Source organism: Mus pahari, chromosome 10, assembly GCF_900095145.1.
Source record: "Mus pahari chromosome 10, PAHARI_EIJ_v1.1, whole genome shotgun sequence".
Classification (NCBI taxonomy): Eukaryota; Metazoa; Chordata; class Mammalia; order Rodentia; family Muridae; genus Mus; species Mus pahari.
This window is the reverse complement of record NC_034599.1, coordinates 70072148-70091281: the sequence shown is the minus strand read 5'-3', so window position 1 is coordinate 70091281 and position 19134 is coordinate 70072148. Positions and strand designations below refer to the sequence as shown.

General features: G+C 47.3%; 1 protein-coding gene across 2 annotated transcripts in view; it reads right to left on the bottom strand.

Moving 5' to 3' along the window:
- Gnb5 (G protein subunit beta 5) overlaps window positions 1-19134 on the bottom strand; it is a 35211-nt gene that overhangs the window by 1735 nt on the left and 14342 nt on the right. For both annotated transcript variants that reach the window (XM_029543540.1, XM_029543539.1), the window contains 8 exons: window positions 16165-16301; window positions 11301-11342; window positions 10281-10357; window positions 8897-9029; window positions 7605-7748; window positions 5982-6073; window positions 3528-3576; window positions 117-213 (listed from right to left, as the gene is read on the bottom strand). In XM_029543540.1, the coding sequence (XP_029399400.1) occupies window positions 117-213; window positions 3528-3576; window positions 5982-6073; window positions 7605-7748; window positions 8897-9029; window positions 10281-10357; window positions 11301-11342; window positions 16165-16301 (771 nt within the window). The remainder of the gene's footprint in view (window positions 1-116; window positions 214-3527; window positions 3577-5981; window positions 6074-7604; window positions 7749-8896; window positions 9030-10280; window positions 10358-11300; window positions 11343-16164; window positions 16302-19134) is intronic.

Sequence of the window (19134 nt, the reverse complement as noted above, 5' to 3'; positions counted from 1 at the left end):
GCTTCAGCATATCGCCTCACTGACGGCTCAGTGATCGGAAGCTTGGCAGAGAGCTGGTTCGTTCTTTTTAGGTCTAGTCCTACAGTCCTGGGGAAGTTTCTCAAGTAAAACCTTACCGCTGAGGGAGAAATCCACGCTCGATGCTCCAAATATGATGCTCTCCTTGGAGTAGATGGCGACCTCTCTATCTGCCCTCAGGTCATAGAGGCGACACTGAGGTACAAAGGAACAAAGGTACAATTCTGGCTTCAACTTGTCAAAGTACAGGCCACACACCTACTATTACTACTGGGGACCAGCAGCGTGTATAGTTTTGAGGCACGACAGGAGAAAACCTCTTTAGTTCTCTTTTTATTTTATCCTTCAATCCTATTTCCAGTTAATGTCTTTGGGTCAGTAGGGGCTCAAAGAAACAGCTTGTGTAAAAAAAAAAAAATGTCTTCAGGTACAGAGACAGAGCCCTACCTTCTTTTCCTTGATGAAGCACATACCATCATTGTGGGACATTCCATAATGCTTAGAAATTCACACACGAGGAAATGAAAGTCACCCCAGGTCCTAGAGGTATTTGCTAATGTCCGGGATGTTATTTTTGTGTGTTTCTAAAATATATATTTTATGTGTGTGTACTGGATAGTTTTATGTCAACTTAACACAAACTAAAGTCATCTGAAGAGAAGGAACCTCAATTAAGAAAATGCCTCCATAAGATTGGCTTGTGGGCAAGGCTGTAGAGCATTTTCTTAATTGGTGATTGATGGAGGGGAGGGCCAGGGTCCACCCCACTGTGGGTGGTGCTATCCCTCGGTGGGTGGGCTGCTATTAAAAAAAAGCAGGCTGAGCAAGCCCTGAGGAGCATGCCAGTAAGCAGCAACCCTGCATGGCCTGGGCCAGTGCCTGCCTCCAGGTTTGAGTTCCTGTCCTAGCTTCCTTTGATGAGTAGTGATATGGACGTGTAAACCCAATAAACCCTGCTTTTTGGTCATGGTGTTTCATCAGAGCAGTAGAAACCCTGACAAAGACTGTGTGGAAATTGATGGGCTGGGTGTTCACTGCTGGCTCTGTCAACATTATGTGGTAAGCACTTACCAAAATTAGTCTTCAAAGAAGAAGATCTTCATGTCAGGCCAATATTTCCCATATGGCCATGTCTCAATCTATTAGGCAATAATGAGCTAAATGATCTTCTTATGACTAAACTTTCTCTTTTATGCATAATTCTATGATGAACATCTGTGTGTGTCTGTGTATGTATGTATGTATGTATGAAGGAAGCTGATTTTTAAATATACTACAAGGGGCAATGGGCTGGACAGTCACAATAGAACTGTCCATAGCCATGTGATGAACATTTTTATATAAAAATCTTTGCATACATGTTGATGTCTGCCTTACATTAGCTTAGGAGCAGAACCCTTATAGTAGAATTGTTCCCATGAAACATGTTACTTTTAAAATTTTTTTTATTTATTATTATAAGTACACTGTAGCTACTGTAGCTGTCTTCAGATGCACCAGAAGAGGGCGTCAGACTTCATTACAGATGGTTGTGAGCCACCATGTGGTTGCTGGGACTTGAACTCAGGACCTTCAGAAGAGCAGTCAGTGCTCTTAACTGCTGAGCTATCTCTCCAGCCCCTACATATTTTTGACACATCTAAGAGTTTTAAAAATATTTTATGATTTATGAATGTGAATATGGATGTGCCTGTGTGTGTACAGGTGTACGGTGTATGGGGAGGACAGAAGAAGGTGTCGGGTCCCCCAGAACTGAAGTTACAGGAGGTTGTAAGCCACCTCACACGAGTGCTGGCATTGAACTCGGGCCCTCTGGGAGGGCACCAAGCTCTCTAATCTCTGAGCCATCTCTGAGATTTTCATTATTATCACAATTCTTCCACAGCAGCAGCTTAGAGTGAAGCCCATTCTTTAATATTTGGTATTTTTGAGGACAACAAGAACAACAACAACAACAAAACATTGTTTTCTCTTAAAAACGTATGTCAACATAATTAACCACTTGTAACAAAACTGTGAGAATGGAATCTGGTTTTAGGTAAGCAATCACTGCTGTAGGGTTTTTAAGTTGTGAAAGGACTGAAGAATTTACTTACAGCAAAGTTTGTTTTGTAGCTGAGGTCGGTTGTGAACTTGCTGTGGGACCTTCAGACGCCCCTCCCTAGCTAAGGATAACCTTGAATATCTTTTCCTCTTATCTCTGCCTCTCTCACGCTGACCTTACAAGCATTGGACCACCATGTCGGTTTTATGGCAGTGTTCTTAAAGGGGGTGGGAATAACTTACAAAGAGCTCCCTCCAGATGGAAGATTCTTTGAGGTCATGACGGCATGTCAATACTATGAAATACCAGGCAATTATTGAGAAAATATGCTAGGGAAAAATGCTTGTTAGTCACAGAAGAATGTATACAGGCTGTCATTATGTGAAAAGACAAATATTCAAATAGATATTGTATTTATAGAAAGAAAGGGCAGCTAGGATTTATTAAACTGCTTTTTCCTTAGGAAAGGAGAGGAGTTTCCTTCAATATTTATTCAGAGATTACACATAACTTCTGTGACTAAAAAACAAGTTTAAAAAAATAAGCCAGGCAGTGGTGGGCACATGCCTTTAATCCCAGCACTTGGGAGGCAGAGGCAGGCAGATTTCTGAGTTCGAGGCTAGTCTGGTCTACAGAGTGAGTTCCAGGACAGCCAGGGCTACACAGAGAAACCCTGTCTCAAAAAAAACAAACAAAAAAAAAAAACAAAAAAAAAAAAACCCAAATAAATAGATAGATAAAATAAATAAAATTAAGGTATAGTTGTAATTTTGGAATTTTGGCTTCTTTAAAAATACAGAAATATTGTAAGAATGAGCTTTCATCTTAATCCCAGGTGTAGGGGTGTGGGCTGCTTCCGACTGCCCGCAGCAGCTGACCATGATTTGCCTTGCGCTCTAGCAGAAGCGTGGTTTTACCGATTGCAGAATAAGCAAGATTAAAGAAACTAGATTCAGATCTCTCTCTCTCCCCTGTATTCTATCTCTCCTATCTAGTGATTGGGGGGGGAGGGAGGAGGTAAAGGTTGGGAAAAAGAAGAACCTACAAAGCAGCAAAGACCTACTACGCTAAGGGGCTGGAAAAATGGCTCAGCTATCAAAATCACTGGCTGTTAGTTCAAGGAATCAGGGTCAAGTACTAGCACCTAGCTCCCAACCATCTGTAATTCCAGTTTCAGGACAACCCAGTGCCCTCTTCTGCTCTCCAAAGGGCACCAAGAATTCATGTGGTGAAAAGACATACATTCGGACAAAACCTCCATACACATTAAAATGCATAAATAAAATGCGAAAAACAAAACAAAACAAAATTAAGGCCTGATGTTTTCCTGTGGTATTTTCTGTTCCCTTCTGTTGCTTTGCTTTAAATAAAATTCCCTTGCTACTTTTGCAAAACATAAAGTAAAAACAAGCTACTACCGCTCCCCCCCTGCCTTGAGAGAGCCGTCATTAACCGAGAAACATACCGTGGCATCATCTGATCCAGAAGCAAAAGCATCCCCACTGGGGTAGTACCTGCAGAGAGTCGGGAGAAAGCCTGTTATGCGGGATGGTCATTCCCATGACCCCGCTCATAACCCCCAGGAAGGCATCCTAGGTCACAGAGCCAGACGCTCCACCTCTGGGACACAGGACCTTTGCACAGGCCTGAGGGGAGCCTCATGTGCTTGGACCACCAGCCTCTCATGTTCCTCGGGTAAACCCAGGACAGGGGCACTGCCTTGCAGAGTGTCGTGCTGAGGGCCAGATGAAGTCAGCACATTCACCCAGGTTACTGAGCAGAGCAGAAGCCCTGTAATGCAACTCATTCCCAAAGTGTGGCTCAGAGCATAGGGACAATGGAGTCAGAAGGATAGAGCCACGGCAGCTGTTGGCACTGTCAGGACGCGCAGTACTTTGGGCAGTGACATCATCTTTCCCAGCCTGGTTTCCTCATCTGGACAGCGAGGATATTGAAGCCTGTCTACATGGTGATGAACAAGGCAGTGAGTACCAAGAACCCAGCATGCTGCTAACTAAAAAGCCTCAGTGAACAGTGGCCATTCCTGCGTTCATCATCTTCTGGGTGCTCAGCGGGAAGTATGGATGCTAGATTATAAACCACGGGGAGGAGCAGAGTCGGGGGGGGGTATTTGTTTATTTACTCATTTATTTATAGATGTAGTCTTATGTAGCTCAGGCTAGCCTTGAACTTCAGATCCTACTGCCTCCACCTCCTCTGTTCTGAGAGTCCAGGAGTGAGCTACAACACCTGGTTTTATGGCCTGCTAGAGAGAGAACTAAGGGTCCCATGTACATTCATTAAGCACTCTGCCAACTGAGCTACATCCCTCAATAAGTCTTTAATCCCTTCACATCATCCATTCTCTGGGGTGTCTTTCCCTTTCAGTGCATCTCCTGTCTGGTTACAAATGGCCTCCAGCCTGCAGCTTGTACTGGGGAGATAATAGTATAAAAAAGTTGTTAATAGGGAAGGTGGGTTTTGTTGTTGGTTTTCATGCATACATTTGTGTAGACGTAGAAGGTGGAGGGCAGCTTCAGGTAACAATCTCAGGAAAATGTCCACCTCCTTTGAGTCAGGTTCTTTCACGGACCTGGAGTTCATCAAGTGGCTAGATTGGCTGGCTGGTCAGCCCCAGGGGTCCTTTTACCTCTGCCTCCTCCTGGTTGGAGTCACAGCCACCTGCTACTATGCATTTGGATGCTAGAGACTGAAGCTGGCTCTTCAGATGGCTTAATAAATGAGCTATGCCCCCAGGCCCAGCAAGCTTGATTTTGTGTGGCTACCTTACAAAGTTTCTGACAGAAGCAGATGAGGACAGAAAGGTTGGAGGGAAAATGTCCACAATGTTTAGTTCTGTCTGCCCCGCACCATGCTCTGAACACATAGTGCATATTTTTTAAAACTATGTGTGTCATGTGTGTGTATTTGTGTGTGTGTGTATATATGTTGTGTGTGTCTCTCTGTGTGTATGTGTGTGTGTGTGTGTTGTGTGTTCACATGAATTCAGGAGTCCCAAGGAGGCAGGAAGAAGGTACTGGATTTCCTGGAGCTGGAGTTAGAGGCAGCTGTGAGTCATCTGGTGTGGGAGTTGGGAACTGAGCTGAGAGAGGCAAGTCTAGTGTTTTCTCATCAGGCACGATGGCAATTTTTAGGGCTTCGAGCAGAAAGATGTTTTATATTTAGCCATGCCGTGGTACCTTCTGAACGAGTGAAGTCCCTACCCAACCCTTTTCTGGAACCCAACTTATGGAGAGCTTGCTACCAACTGAGCATCTCTGCTTGGCTGGCTTGGGTTTTCTCAACGGAAGTAGCCCCATGCTGTCCGATGCCCACCTCCTGTCTGTACTTCCTCTAGTCTTCCCTGTGTAAACAAATGGGCCACTGCCTACTGTCCAGATTAGACATTTGGGCTTCCTGAGCTCAGCGGTTTTATAGTGTGGCTTATCCCACCTTAGTGCCCTTCCTTAGCAGCGTGCAAGGCTGGCTCTTCATCCTCCAGGCCTGTTTAGAGGTCACCTCCTAGAAGTAGCCAGCCATTCCTACCCCTGTTCCATCCCCCCATCCTATATAGGTGTATCCTTTTGTATCTGGTCTCTTTCCTGAAGGGCAATAGAAGCTTAATCTACCATGTTCACTGCTGCAATCCTAGTTGAGAGGAAATGCATGTCTGCATGTAATTCCCTCAATAAGCATGCGAAGAATGCCTAAGAAGCAGTGGCTCGCTTTGGGAGGATATAGGTTGTCTCTAAGCAAGTAGATTAAGGGCTCCTGGGACCTGGAGCCTTTCCTGTTGAGGAGCCCTCTTTCTTGGGTGACCTCTGGTGTGTGTGTGTGTGTGTGTGTGTGTCCTGCTAAGGATGATCTAAGCCTCAGTAGAGTCCCAGGACAGAGGATCCCAAACACATTACTTACTGACCGGACACTGTTGACATCAGATTCATGAGTTTCAAAGGCTTGCACACACTGGCCAGAGCGCATGTCCCACACCATGGCCTTCTTGTCACAACCCTATAAACAGAAAATCATGCAGTTATACACTGCAAGGACTATGTCCAGACAGGGATGGGTCTTAACAAGCCACTGTCCTCCACCCATTTAAGCCCAAGGAAGAAGCCCTTCCTAGGACAGCAGAGCAGGTGGGCGCGTGACTTCCCTCTTTAGCACGCTTTCTTTTGTGTATTTCTGAGTTGGAGTAAGGCCTCTGGTGTCTCCTCCCTCCTTCAAGTTTTACTCTCTTCCACTCCCTTCCATTCTCTCCTCTTCCTATGCACTTTCCTCAGCTACGTGGCAAGCAGGGGTTGGTGCATGGGGTGGGGGTGGGGTCAAGGTTTGTGGCACCAAAGGATGGGTTGGTGGTGTCCAAACCAAGCAGCCAACAGTTTCTGCTTTGTCCGGGTTGTAGAGCCAACCTTCAGTAGAGTTAGAAATGGGGTTCCTCTGGGATACCTGTACCTCACCAGCATGCTGACCTGGGAAACAGCTGTCCCAGGATCTCTTCATAGGCCTGCCACTGAACAATTAGGGGAGAGGGTAGCAAGTCACCCCCCTACCCCAGCCTTCTGCCTCAACCCTGATGTTCTGTCTGAGTTACTCACAAGCCAGAGAATCATAAACAAAAGATTTTTCATATTATGGGGTTCAGATTCTGGAAGATTTTTTGATGAATCCCCACAGAGCTTGAATAGCACTATCTCAACAGTTAGATGAACCGATTGCTTCACACATTCAGGTTTGTTGGCTTCGAAGATATGAAGAGGCAAAAGCTGACATCTTAGGAGCACCTACCATGGGGGATAGGAACCCGAGAGTCTCACTGAGAACAGACTGAGAAATCCAAGTACCTTCAACCTCCTGATGGATGCTAAAATGAGTAGAGTTTATGTCTGCAAAGAGGCAATATAATCTACAGAGATAATGGTCCTATCCAGAGAGCAATGTGGTTGAGCAGGGACGATGCAGTTCTGCAAAGGCCCAGGGAGAAGACAAGCACTGGGTGGGAGGGCAAACACACAGGAAGAAAATCAGGGTCTCTCTCAATAAGGAACAGGAGGCCAACAGTATGAAACTAGTTAGGACCTATATGTTGATTCCTATAGTTCCCCTTCTGTTTCTTGCATCCAAGGATGAGAAGGAGAATGGTGGCCAAAAGATGTGGGATGGGAGCATCCCAAGTCCTGAGCTCCTTGACATCCCAACACTGTCTCATCTTAGTGTGCATCACACTTGCGCAGTGGCCCATGGTTACACTAAGATTCAAACTTTATTTGAGGGATCTGAAATACACGGTGATGGACACACACCCTGAGTTGCAGCATTCAAAGAGAACATTCCAGATCTCTATAGAGACGTCTGAATGTCAGTGACAGAAGGAAGGAGGCCCAGAGGAAGGGGTACCGAGACTGGTACCGGGGTTTTGCAGCCGCAGGGAGCTGAAGACACTTCCAGGAAAGAGACGGGACCAGACCCAAGAACAAAAACCAACAGCCAGCGTCCACCTCCCTAGTGGACAAAAGACCCCAGAGATTTTTCTTGTGTTTACCCCAGACACGAAGGTGTTTCCAGTTTCCGAGGGGGCCAGGTCCAAGCAGAGGACGTCAGCTCCGTGCCCATGGAAGCTCTGTAACAGCTGTCCACTTTCCACATCCCACAGGGCGCAGGTGCCATCCCCGCTGGCTGTCAGAATCTGCACGAAGAAAGAGTGTTGGGGAAGGTTAGCTAAAGGCTTAACCTTCCACAGAGCATACATAGCAGGCTACACACACACACACACACAAACACACACGCGCACGCACACGCGCGTGCACACACCCTAGCTACTTGCTCCAGGAAACACTGTTCCCAGAAGAAAAGACAGGGACGGCTCCATACAACTTACCAAGGTTCACAGCTTGATCACCAAGTCTCACTTAAAGACCCACAGCTTGCCAGGCTTCCTGTCCAGCACTGTCAGGTACCAAACCAGGTTTCTGCCTGCCTTGCAGATCAGTATGACTGAGTCAACTATGGGGACGGCCATAGCATGCTACAGAAATGTAGTCAGTGTGTTGGAGCTGTACTGACCTTGCTGTGGTTTATGCAAGCAGGGCACAGACTTAATGTCTGTAATATCTTGTTCTTTTTTTTTTTTTAAGTTAAAGACTAATTTTACTTATTTATGTGTGTGTGAGAGAGAGAGAGAGAGCGAGCGAGAGAGCGAGAGCGCACCTTTGCGAGCTGAAATCAAAGCTATCAGCTCTTTCACAGCTACAGTTATAGGGATGCATTTTGGAGAATGCCTAGCTTGTTAAGAGCCATCTCTCCAGCTCTCTCTCTCTCTCTCTCTCTCTCTCTTTTTTTTTTTTTTTTTTTAATATTTTGAAGAATAGAATGTAAAGGTTGGTGAGATGGCTCAGAGATTAAGAGCACGGGCTGCTCCAGCAGAGGACTAGGGCTTGGTTTCCTGCACCCAAGGTGGCTCACAACCATCCATAACTCTAGGGGACTCTGACGCCCTCTTCTGGCCTCCACGGGCAATGCACACATGCGGGCGCACAGACAGGAAGATCCAGGCAGTGCCCAGGCCCGCGGCTCAGCAGCCATATACTGCCCGCCTTACACGCAGCCCTCTGACCCCCACCCACCCAGGGCAGAGGGCTCTCTACAACAGCCAGAGTTTGTCTCAACTCGACATCAGGAGGCCTGGGTTTCCTCCCTTTGATTTTATTAGGACGGTGACCAAGGAGGAACGGCAGGCGCCTCCTCTGGAGCCTGTGCCACACAGAGCTCACCTTACCCTGCCTTTCCCAGATGTGTTCTGCAAGGGGAGTGCCCCAGGGGGGTAGGGGCACTCACCTGCATGTCCGAGTTGGTGAAGCTGCAGGCAGACAGGTAGTTGGTGTGCATAGCAACAGACTTCTTCTTGGCGGCCATGTTCTCGTTCTTGTCAAATGTCAGCGGGTACACGGAGCACTTATTATCCAGACCACTAGTGGAGAGGTCAGAAGAACCAAAGGCTGGGCACGGAAGGATCCAGACACGCGCATCCTTCTCATTTGTATACCGACTTCGCAAATGCTTTTCCTTAGCAGCATCTTACATGGCAACCTCTCCCCTGTGACTCAAGATCTTTTAATCCATAGTCAAACAAACCCACGAAAACAAACTTTTGACTCCTTTCTTCAGATTCACAAACAGCACATCAAGTGTGTGAGAGCGAGCGAGCACAGAACCAGCTGGATACAAACGAGACATCTACTTCTAAGTAGATGAGGGGCACATGTGCATCCCTCCCTAATAACAACATTCCATACGCATATGCTGCGTCTTTATCACAGCTGAGAGATTAGCTGGAGTCCCCTATCAGCTAATAAGAAGCCAAGGAGTTAAGAACCTAACGGCTGGAGAGATGGCTCAGTGGCACAGAGCACTGGCTGCTTTTGTGGAGGATCTGAGTTCAATCCCAGGACCCACATGGCAGTTCACAACCATCTGTAACTCCAGTTGCAGGGCCTCCAAAGCTCTCTTCTGACCCTTGAAGGTATCAGGCATGCATGCAATGCATAGACTATACAAATAGTCATAATAAAACTAAATAAGCCCAAAAAATAGCAAATGCAAAATATCTACAGAGGACCTGGCTTCATTGCGTGGCACCCCATGTTGGCACTTCTTCTGACCTGGGGGGCACTAGGCATGCCCATGGTGCACAAATGTATACTCAGGCAAACATTCGCACACATAAAATAAATCTAAATTTGTAATTGAAAAAGTATCGTGTGTGTGTGTGTGTGTGTGTGTGTGAGAGAGAGAGAGAGAGAGAGAGAGAGAGAGACACCATAGCATGCATGCGGAGGTCAGAGGACAACTCTCAAGTGTCAGTTCACTCCTTCCAGTAGGATCCAGGATTAGACTCAGGTCATCAACCTGCACAGCAAGCAAGACCTGGCCCATCTTGAGGGTCTCTGTGTGGCGTTACATGTGGGTGCTGGGGTCCGAACCCGAGTCCTCATATTGATTTACCCACTGAGCCATCTCTCTGGGCCTCTGGCTGTTTTTTTATTGTTCAGGACAGCTCTTGGCCAGATATTATTTAAGGGCTTCTCATTCTGGACCTAATTGGTTTTCGTGGTTAGAAAGTTCAGCCCTGTGTCAGAAGTGTTTTAGACAGCTTGGATTTTGGACTATTTGCCTATACAAAGCAGTCTTTGGTGGCTAATGGGACATTTGGAAAACTCACCCACAAGCAATGGCACATCCTGACGGAGCGTAAGCACACGCCATCACCCAGGTGCAAGGCATGGTGACCGCGTGCTCCTGAAACATTAGCACCAATCAGGAATGAACAAGGCACTTCACATGGGTCTTAATGTCTGGGCTTTTACAAACTAGAAAAACCTGGGTCCCTGTTGATTTGTCACTATTTACATGGCAGTGACAAGGCATGAAACTGGGCTTCACACTGACGAGGGGACTCAGCCTTCTGGCGCCAACCAAAGCTCAGTTAGTAAGAATCACCATATTTTGCTTTAGTTTTTTTTTTTTTTTTTTTTTTTTTNTTTTTTTTTTTTTTTTTTTTTTTTTTAACCATTTGCCAGGGGCCTGACTGTTGGCTACTCTGCCCTGGAAAATGGCCCTCACTTGACCAGGCAATGCTGTAGCTACTAACCACGTCTATTAACATGTTTAATAAAGTAGACTATGCACTGAGATCCCCTTGTCTACAGTGAGAAACAAATCCGTTGCTGTAGACTGATACTGACACCCACACTTCTCAGACAGCACTGTCCTGTACAGAGGGTGGGCCCTGGCCTGCAGCCAGAGTTTTGCTCTTTATGACATGGAAACAGTCTAACCTTAGATCCACCTGAGATGTGCATGCCAAGATCGTTCTTGCCTTGGACTCAGCCACAGACCAGGTTTTGCCTGTGGGACCCTCCTGCAGTCTCCTGTCTCACCTGCCATGTGCCCATTTCTACAGGGTTATGGGCTCCGGCCAGACATTGTGGGTGGAGAAAAGACAGAATTTTGATTCTTTTCACCCTCACTCAGAAGATAAACACAGAACACATCACGTGTGTGCGGGGGGTTTAACAGGTTTATCTTGCCGTGCCTTATCTGGTCGGGGATCGTGGTCCTCTGGGGGGGGGGAGGACAGGAAGTCCTAACAGGGTTGCTGTTTCCTTGACCGTTCACAGAGCTCTAGAAGGGATTGGGCTGGGGACCTGAGGCCCAGGGTGTGCCTGGGAGGGGACCTCACCTTGTTCGTAGTGAAGGAATCCCAGACAATCACCTTCCCATCCTGGAAAGAGATAAAAACCCAAGAGTTCAGGAGTCGGCAACTGTCAGCATGTTCTTACCAGTAATGGCCTAGAAGTCCTTAGAGTTCCCTGTCCTGATGGGCAGTGATGGGAGGCAGCTGAAATCTAGAATGACCAAGACCCTCTTACCTGCCGGTGAATAAAGGGGAGCGAGGGCTTTGGGGCTGGGCTTTCCAGTGAGCTTTATAAAGGCTCAGCTCTCCACTTTACTCTTTTTTTTTTTTTTTTTTTTTTTGTCTAGATCAAATGAGAGAAAGCAAGACTCAGATACTATTTTTCCATTGAACAGAGCCCCAGGTAGTCTGGGTTGGCTTAAACCTCGGTATGGAGCCAAGGATGACCTTAAACACTGGATCTGGCTGCTTCCATCTCCTGAGTGCTGGGGTTACAGGCATGCACCACTATGTCTGGCTCAGGCTCAGTATTAATCCCTTGAGCCACGTGGAAGTAAAGGTGGTGAACGCAGCAGGAAGATCTGACTGGAAAATACCCCTTAGGGCAGAAGCAAGGTCTGCTGCTAAAGTGACAGACACTTTCTCTACCACCTGTGGTGGGACAAACCTGGGTAATGTGCTAAGAGTGTCTGAGGTCAAAGAGCTCAGTTGGAGGCCGAGATCCCAGACTCACATGGCTTTACATCTGATTTCTGCCTACATGGCCAGACATGGATGGCTTGGCAAAGCCAGGCATTCATAATACAGCCGGGGCTCTGCATCTGCACATGAGGGTCCTACAGCCGAGGCTCTGCGTCTGCACGCGAGGGTCCTCTGCACCTGGAGCCCACACACATTCCCTAGACAGGGACACTGATTTAATGTGGACGTTTCCTCTGCCTCACTGACTGCCATTTTCCATTACCCACCCACTGTGCACTGAGAAGTCTCATTAAACTGTGATCTTCCACAAGCTGATGCACTTGCCAGGCGCCCACATACCAGGAGAGAATTTACCTCCACCCCCACACCCGATTCCCACTCACCAGGGTGAGTAATCTCTTTCGTTAAAGGGAAAAGGTTACTGGTAATCCAAAGATTATTCCAGAATCTTCAGTGTTTCTAGTCTTGTGGTGATTTTGAGTGGTCCCCATAGACTCATTTGTGTGAATGCTTGGTCCTTTAAGGAGTGACACTATTAGGAGGTGTGGCCTTGTTGGAGTGGGTGTGGCCTTGCTGGAGTAGTTGTGGCCTTATTGGAGGAAGTATGTCACTGGGGGAGGGCTTGAGGTCTTAAAACTCAAGTCTGGCAAGTGTGGGATGCAGTCTTCTGCTGCTGCCTGTGGACCCAAAGATAGAACTCTCAGCTCCTTTTCTAACACCACGTCTGCTTGCACACCACCATGCTTTCTGCCACTTCAGTAATGAAGTAAACCTCTGAACTGTAAGTTAGCCCCAATGAAATGTTTTCCTTTCTAAGAGTTGCTGTGGTCACAGCATCTCTTCCCGGCTGGTAGTAGAACCCTAACTGGGACAAGCCTCCATCCCACACTTCCATGCACATCCCCCTACCACTCTGGAGCAGGGAGGGATGTACCGAGAGTCCTCAGAAGTGCCCATGTGGCCCTGCCTCAGAGCTCCTTCTCCAATAGGAGTGGCACACAAGGAGCCAGGATGTAACCGAGTCGGTAGAGAGCCTAGCTTGTCTTAAGCCCTGGGTTCAGTTCTCAGCACTTTACAAACTGGCTGTGGCGGTGCACATCTGTAATCCTAGCACTTGGGTGGTGGAGGCAGGAGGCCATGAATTCAAGGTTATCCAAGGTAACAGAGAGTTTGAGGCTAGCCTGAGAAACAGGAGACCCTGCCTTTTTTTTAAAAAAAGAGGCATGCAAGTGACAGAAAATTCCTGACAGTGGGTGTGCTTGCAAAGACTGAAGAGTCAAATAGCTAAATAGCAACCATGTTACAAAACTAAGACTAGACAGAAATGCTCTAGAATGGTAACTTGGGCACGGTGACATGGGCCTGCAGTCTTAGTACCTAAGAGGCTGAAGCAGGAGGGTTGCAAGTATGAGAACAGTTTAGCCTACAAAACAAGACTTGTTCAATGATAAACTGAACAATAAGGAAAATTTAATTAAGATAATGATTGAAACAGGGGAGTCAAAACTCTGTTCTACTCTCAGGTATTACTAATATGCATGGGCGTATTAATAAATACATGGATATTTATTTATTTATTATGGATATAAAATAAAAAGCAAGCACACCAGGACGTGTTAGATCTAAAGGTCACACAGTACATTAATAACACCTGTCTGAATCAGAAAGACACTGTCTAGAGTGTGCACATTTTTTTTTAAAAAAAGATTTAACATTTTTCTTTTTACTTATGTGTGTGTGTGTGTGTGTGTGTGTGTGTGCGTGCAAATGTGTGTATGCAGGTGAGTCTAGTGTCCACAGAGGCCAAAGGAGGTGGCTCCATCCCCTGGAGCTAGAATTACAGGGAACTGTGAGCTACCTGAAGTGGCTGATGAACTGAAGCTGAGTCCTCTGTAAAAGCAATACAAATCTCTCCATCCCAGAACAGGGACACCGTCATACTTTTACAAAAGTTACTTAAAAAAAAAAAAAAAAAAAAAGTTGGGCCCTCTTTTGAAAAAGCTGCACCAGGAGCTAGATGTGTGTGTTTGTGTGTGTGTGTGTGTGTGTGTATGTAACATATACTGATATAGGAACCTGACCTACAGAATAACCAAAGAACTTCAGTTCATAGGCTTCTGCTTGAGACAAGGTCACATGTAGCCCAGGCTGTTCTTAAACTCTTGTAACCCAGGATGGCCTTGAATCCTGACCCTCCTGCCTCCACCTCGTAGGTGCTGCTAATGCTGGTGTGCACTGCCTTGCCTGGTAGTGATTGATAAGAGATCAGCATCACTGAAACCGAACTTTCTAGGAAGTTTTTCCTCAGGGTCAGCACATGAAGGTTGTGGTCCAGAGGCAGCCAAGGCTGGCGATACATTAAGAGTCACCTCACCCAGGTGGTATTGTTTTTGAAGGCATGAATGGGGTCATGGACAGTAGCTAAGGCTTGACACTATGAGACCCTGAAGGAGAGGCCATTGGAAATGCTCCACCACAGTAGCAGTGGAAGGCCCAGGACTGAATGAATGGGCTGTAAAGGGAGGTTAAGGCCTGACTAGGGCCCGGAAGAGCCTGCTGGGGAAGGTGCACCCCAGTTGAAGTGGAGATGCTAATATTTGGGGGACAGCAGCTTTGTCATGGACATGGCCCAAGTGTAGGAGCAAACCAGCAAGCAGTGACCCTTCATAGCCTCTGTTCCAGTTCCTGCCTGTAGGTTCCTGCCTGTAGGTTCCTGCCTGTAGGTTCTTGCCTGGAAGTTCCTGTCTTGAGTTCTGCCTTGTATTCCCTTCATGATAGACTGTGATTTGGAACATGTAAGCTGAAGTACCCCAGCCCCCAAGTTGCTTTTAGTTGAGGTGTTTTATCACAGCAATAGAAACCTAACCCAGACAATATCTAACCCCAAAATACACATAGGAATTATTAAGCCCAGAGAGTCAGTTTCCTTCCTCATTTTATGAGAGATGTTCTATGTGCACAACACAATATAACAGAAAGGGTGGAATGCCAGTTCCAAGGCTAGGCCACAAAAGAGCATTGGCTCTGCTTCTGTTTCACTCTCTTAGGTCACCTTATGTAAGGGAGGTCAGCTACCAAGTTGTGAGCAGAAACTATGGAAAGGTTCACGTGGCAAGAAACAAAGGGACCAGCCGATAGCCACGTGAGCAAGGAAATCCCAGTCACACAGTCAGCCAATTGTGGCCACAAGGAAACCCCAGTCACACAGTCAGCCAACCGTGGCCACAACTGCCTCTTTAGTAACCTCATAGTGTAGCAAGAACTGGTGCTCATATATGATGTCTCGGTGCTAGGCTGCTTAATTAGGGGGTAATTTGTTTCAGTGCTAGGAATGAAACTCGGGGCTTCGTGTTTGCCACACAAGTGCTGGAGCTCAGAGCTAAATCTTTTACTTCAATTTTAGAGTAATGTATTATGTAGCAATACACAATGACGATGTAAGATAGAAAGATTAACTGCATAAACTATGCCAGAAATTGTATATTCTAAACAGAGTTAAATGTCTTCTTATTAAACACAGTAAGAATAAATCTACTGGGCTTGGTGGTGCACGCTTTTAATGCCAGCACCCAGACAGGAGGCAGGTGGATCTCAAGTTCAAGGAAAGTCTGATCTACATAGCAATTTCCAGGCCAGAGAGAACTACACAGTGAGTCATTAGTTAAAAAGAAACAACTACAACAAAAACAGACAAAAACTAAAAAGCAAAAATAAAAACCCCAAACAAATACACTCTTATATTAAAAGAAAAAAAAAAGCCACTAGTGGAATTTCAATCATTACGCCACCCCCACCCCCTGGAAGTGGGGAAGGCTTTTTAAAAATGGGTTCATTCACAAATGAGACCTTGTAAGGTGCATAGAGAGAAATGATCTTGTCTGCTTCATCAAAGGAGTCAGACACAATCCACAGTGTCCCTTCCATCACTAATTTGTGATCGGTGACATTCTCCAGGGTGCAGAGCCTCTGTGTCCAGTGCTGGGGTCAGCCCCAAGGCACAGTGCGTGTCAGACAAGGGCGCTAACACTGACATACACGTCTACACTGCAGGAGAATTTCTTTGTTAATTCACATCACAGGAGAGTAAGCAAAGTCATAAAGAGGAGACGGGGCCTGTGGACAGGACGGCTCTTTCTTCCTTAGCTGCGTGATCAGAAATACACTCAGGTGCACAGCAAGAGCAGTGTGGTAGCCACGTGTGTAGTACCTGTGAGGAGCTCACGATTCTCCGCTTGTCTTTGCACCAATCCATGCACAGGACTTTGTTCCCATGGCCTTTGAGGGTCCTTCTGGTCTTCATGACAAACTGGCCCAGGGCCTCCACCCGTTCGGCCACCTGGTGTACTGCAAGGACAAGACCGCAATTAGGTGGGCCAGGTGCTGAGGCCCACCCAGCAGGCCCAGAAAAGCCTTTGTCTCCCCCAAAGGGCTTTTATCCTCTTCTTATTCTTAGGGCATGCAAAGCTTTCTTCTAAGGTTAGAGAGCACAGTCAGACCTGACTCCCCCCCCTACCCCGAAAACCCCCAACTCAGAGATGGGCAGAGCGGACAGTAGAGTATGGTGGCTGTCTCCGTGTGACAGGCGGATACAGAGATTCACACAGACTCTTTGGCTAATATTAGTCCATACAGGTTGTTGAGAGCCAGGCTGGGTCAGGGGGATTTTACCTTTTATATCTTTTGGGAGAGGAGAGGAGAGGAGAGGAGGGGAGGGGAGGGGAGGGGAGGGGAGGGGAAGGGAGAGGAGAGGAGAGGAGAGGAGGGGAGGGGAGGGGAGGGGAGGGGAGGAGAGGGGTTGTGTGTATGCATGTGTGCGTGTGTGTTTGTGAGTGTGTATGTGTGTTTTTGTGTCTGCATGCATGTATAGTTCCAGAAGACAACCTCAGATACCATCCTCAGAAATAATGCCTTTGAGATGGGGTCTCTCACTCAGTCTGTAATTTTCCAACTAGAATATGTGGGCTGGCTCTGTATCCCCCTGTCTCTACCTCCCTAGTTCTGGGGTGAGAAGTACACACGCTACCATACCAGGCAGTTGTTGGGGGTGCTGCGGATTGAACTCATGCCTTAGTGTTTTCATGGCAAACATTTTACCGACTGAGCTATATCCAGCTGCTACTCCCCTTTCTACCCACAAGGGAAACTGACTTTATAAAAACTTGCTGCCTGGCAGTAAACGCTTTATGTATCTAACTGTCCCTAGCAAAGGCCTGGGGCATGCTGGGAGCTGCAGGAATCTGCAGACAAGCACTGGACAAGCGATATATGTGTGAGATCGTTGAAGAACTCCGAGAATTCCCACAGAAATCAACACTGTCCTAAAACACTGTCTGGACAGAATCTGCTCGTGACACCAGAGCCCCTCATAGCAGCCTCCCCGGGGCTGGGATGTGTGTCCTTTGCTCATGGGCTTGGAGAGGCATGGCTGATGCTGGCCAATTACTGATGGTAAGGAAGTAGAATCTATCATGAAGCTGATGGGAGATGGAGGTCTGCAGGGCTCAGGGACTCCCCTCCATGGTAGGCAGCTGAGGGGTGCCTCTCTCTTCTTGGTTAGAGGCTGAACCAGGATAGGTCTGGGCTCCTATGCCTTTCAGCAACCCGAGGGGTTAGGGAACAGCTAGGGCAGTGGGGTGGGAGAGGTGTTTCTTTCATGGGTAATATGGTGGCAGACTTCCCCTACCCTATAGCTGGAAGCCAGGGCCATGACAACTGTGCCCCTCATGATCATCTTCCTTGCCTCCTTTCTTGTGTTCTTACCTCAACTCTGAGTCCAGAGAACGTCTTACAGAACCACAGAATCGTGATCCACATCAGGGAATTAATGCTGACTAATACAGGCCCTGCTGGACGCTAGCCCAACCACACCCTTTACAGAAAAGGTAACTTTGAGGTTACTCGCAGCATCCTTTGGGGTCCTTCAGTCCCTGTCTGGCGCTCACTCATGATGACGACAACTGACTAGAGGCACATGCTCTACCACCTGTTCTGCTGATGGTGATTTTGACCACTAGGTGGCCCGTCAGATGCCATCCCCCACTTATATCATGAAAAAGTACCATCTGGGGATGGATTCTGAGACTAAATAGGGCGCTGCTCCTCCGACTTTTCAGGAGCAGTTTTTAACAGTTTCTCGCTTAACTCAGGCGGGCCTCAAACTTGCTAGGTAGCTGAAGATGACCTTGAATTTCTGGTGCTCCCGCCTCCACCTCCCTGGTGCTGGGATGACAGACATGTGCCCCCATGCCTGGCTTATGTGGTGTCATGTACACAGGCCTCCAGCTCCAACACCCTCATGGTACCACACACTAACAGCCCAGTCACTGCACTGGTGGTGGGTGACTGGTGATTTTCCTAAGCCCACCATTCATTCCACACCCAGTGGCTGCTTCCCACATTTGGTCTAACGATTCACTGTTGGCAGCAGTACGGACTTCATGGATTCTACTGTACCTGGCAGATCATAGTCAGTTTCTATTACTTCTTTTTGCCCCGTGCTGGGAGTGAACCTACCAGGCAATCGCTCCAGCACGGAGCCACATCCTCAACGCTGGGTGTACCAGGAAAGCACTCAACTACTGAGCGGCATTCTGGGCTTTGCTGGGCTTTTACTCCAAAACGCGAATTGTCCGAATGGTTCAGGAGAAGCCCCATCATGCAGGTTCTCAGGACTTCCTACCACACCTCATTATCTTTGGGAGCTCCCAAGTCAGGCTTCTTGCCCTATGCGAACCATTAAATCAGTCTTTTCTCCAAGAAAGTTCGACCCCTGTTAGTGTCCCTTGAGAAGAAGAGCAAAGGTACGGAGTCCCTATGAAAATACCAGCTGTGTTAGTGTGGTGGTGCACATCTGTATCCCCAGCACCCAGGAGGCTGAGGTGCACAGAAAACCTCAGTGGAAAAAGCTCTTGTACATTCTAAAGTGCTGTCAGAGCTCATCGCTCATGCTACAGGGCCTGGAAATGCTTAGTGATCACTCCACAGACAGCCCACCACTGTCCCCACAGAGACACTCCTCACAAGGCATACTTGTCAGGGTCCAGCCTCGACACAGGATCAGAGTTCCCAACTGGAAGCAGGGATATCTGGAAGGCGCATAATAGATATACACAGACTACTTTTTGGGTACAAGCTGATAGGACGTTTTCTTTCTTTCTTTCTTTCTTTCTTTCTTTCT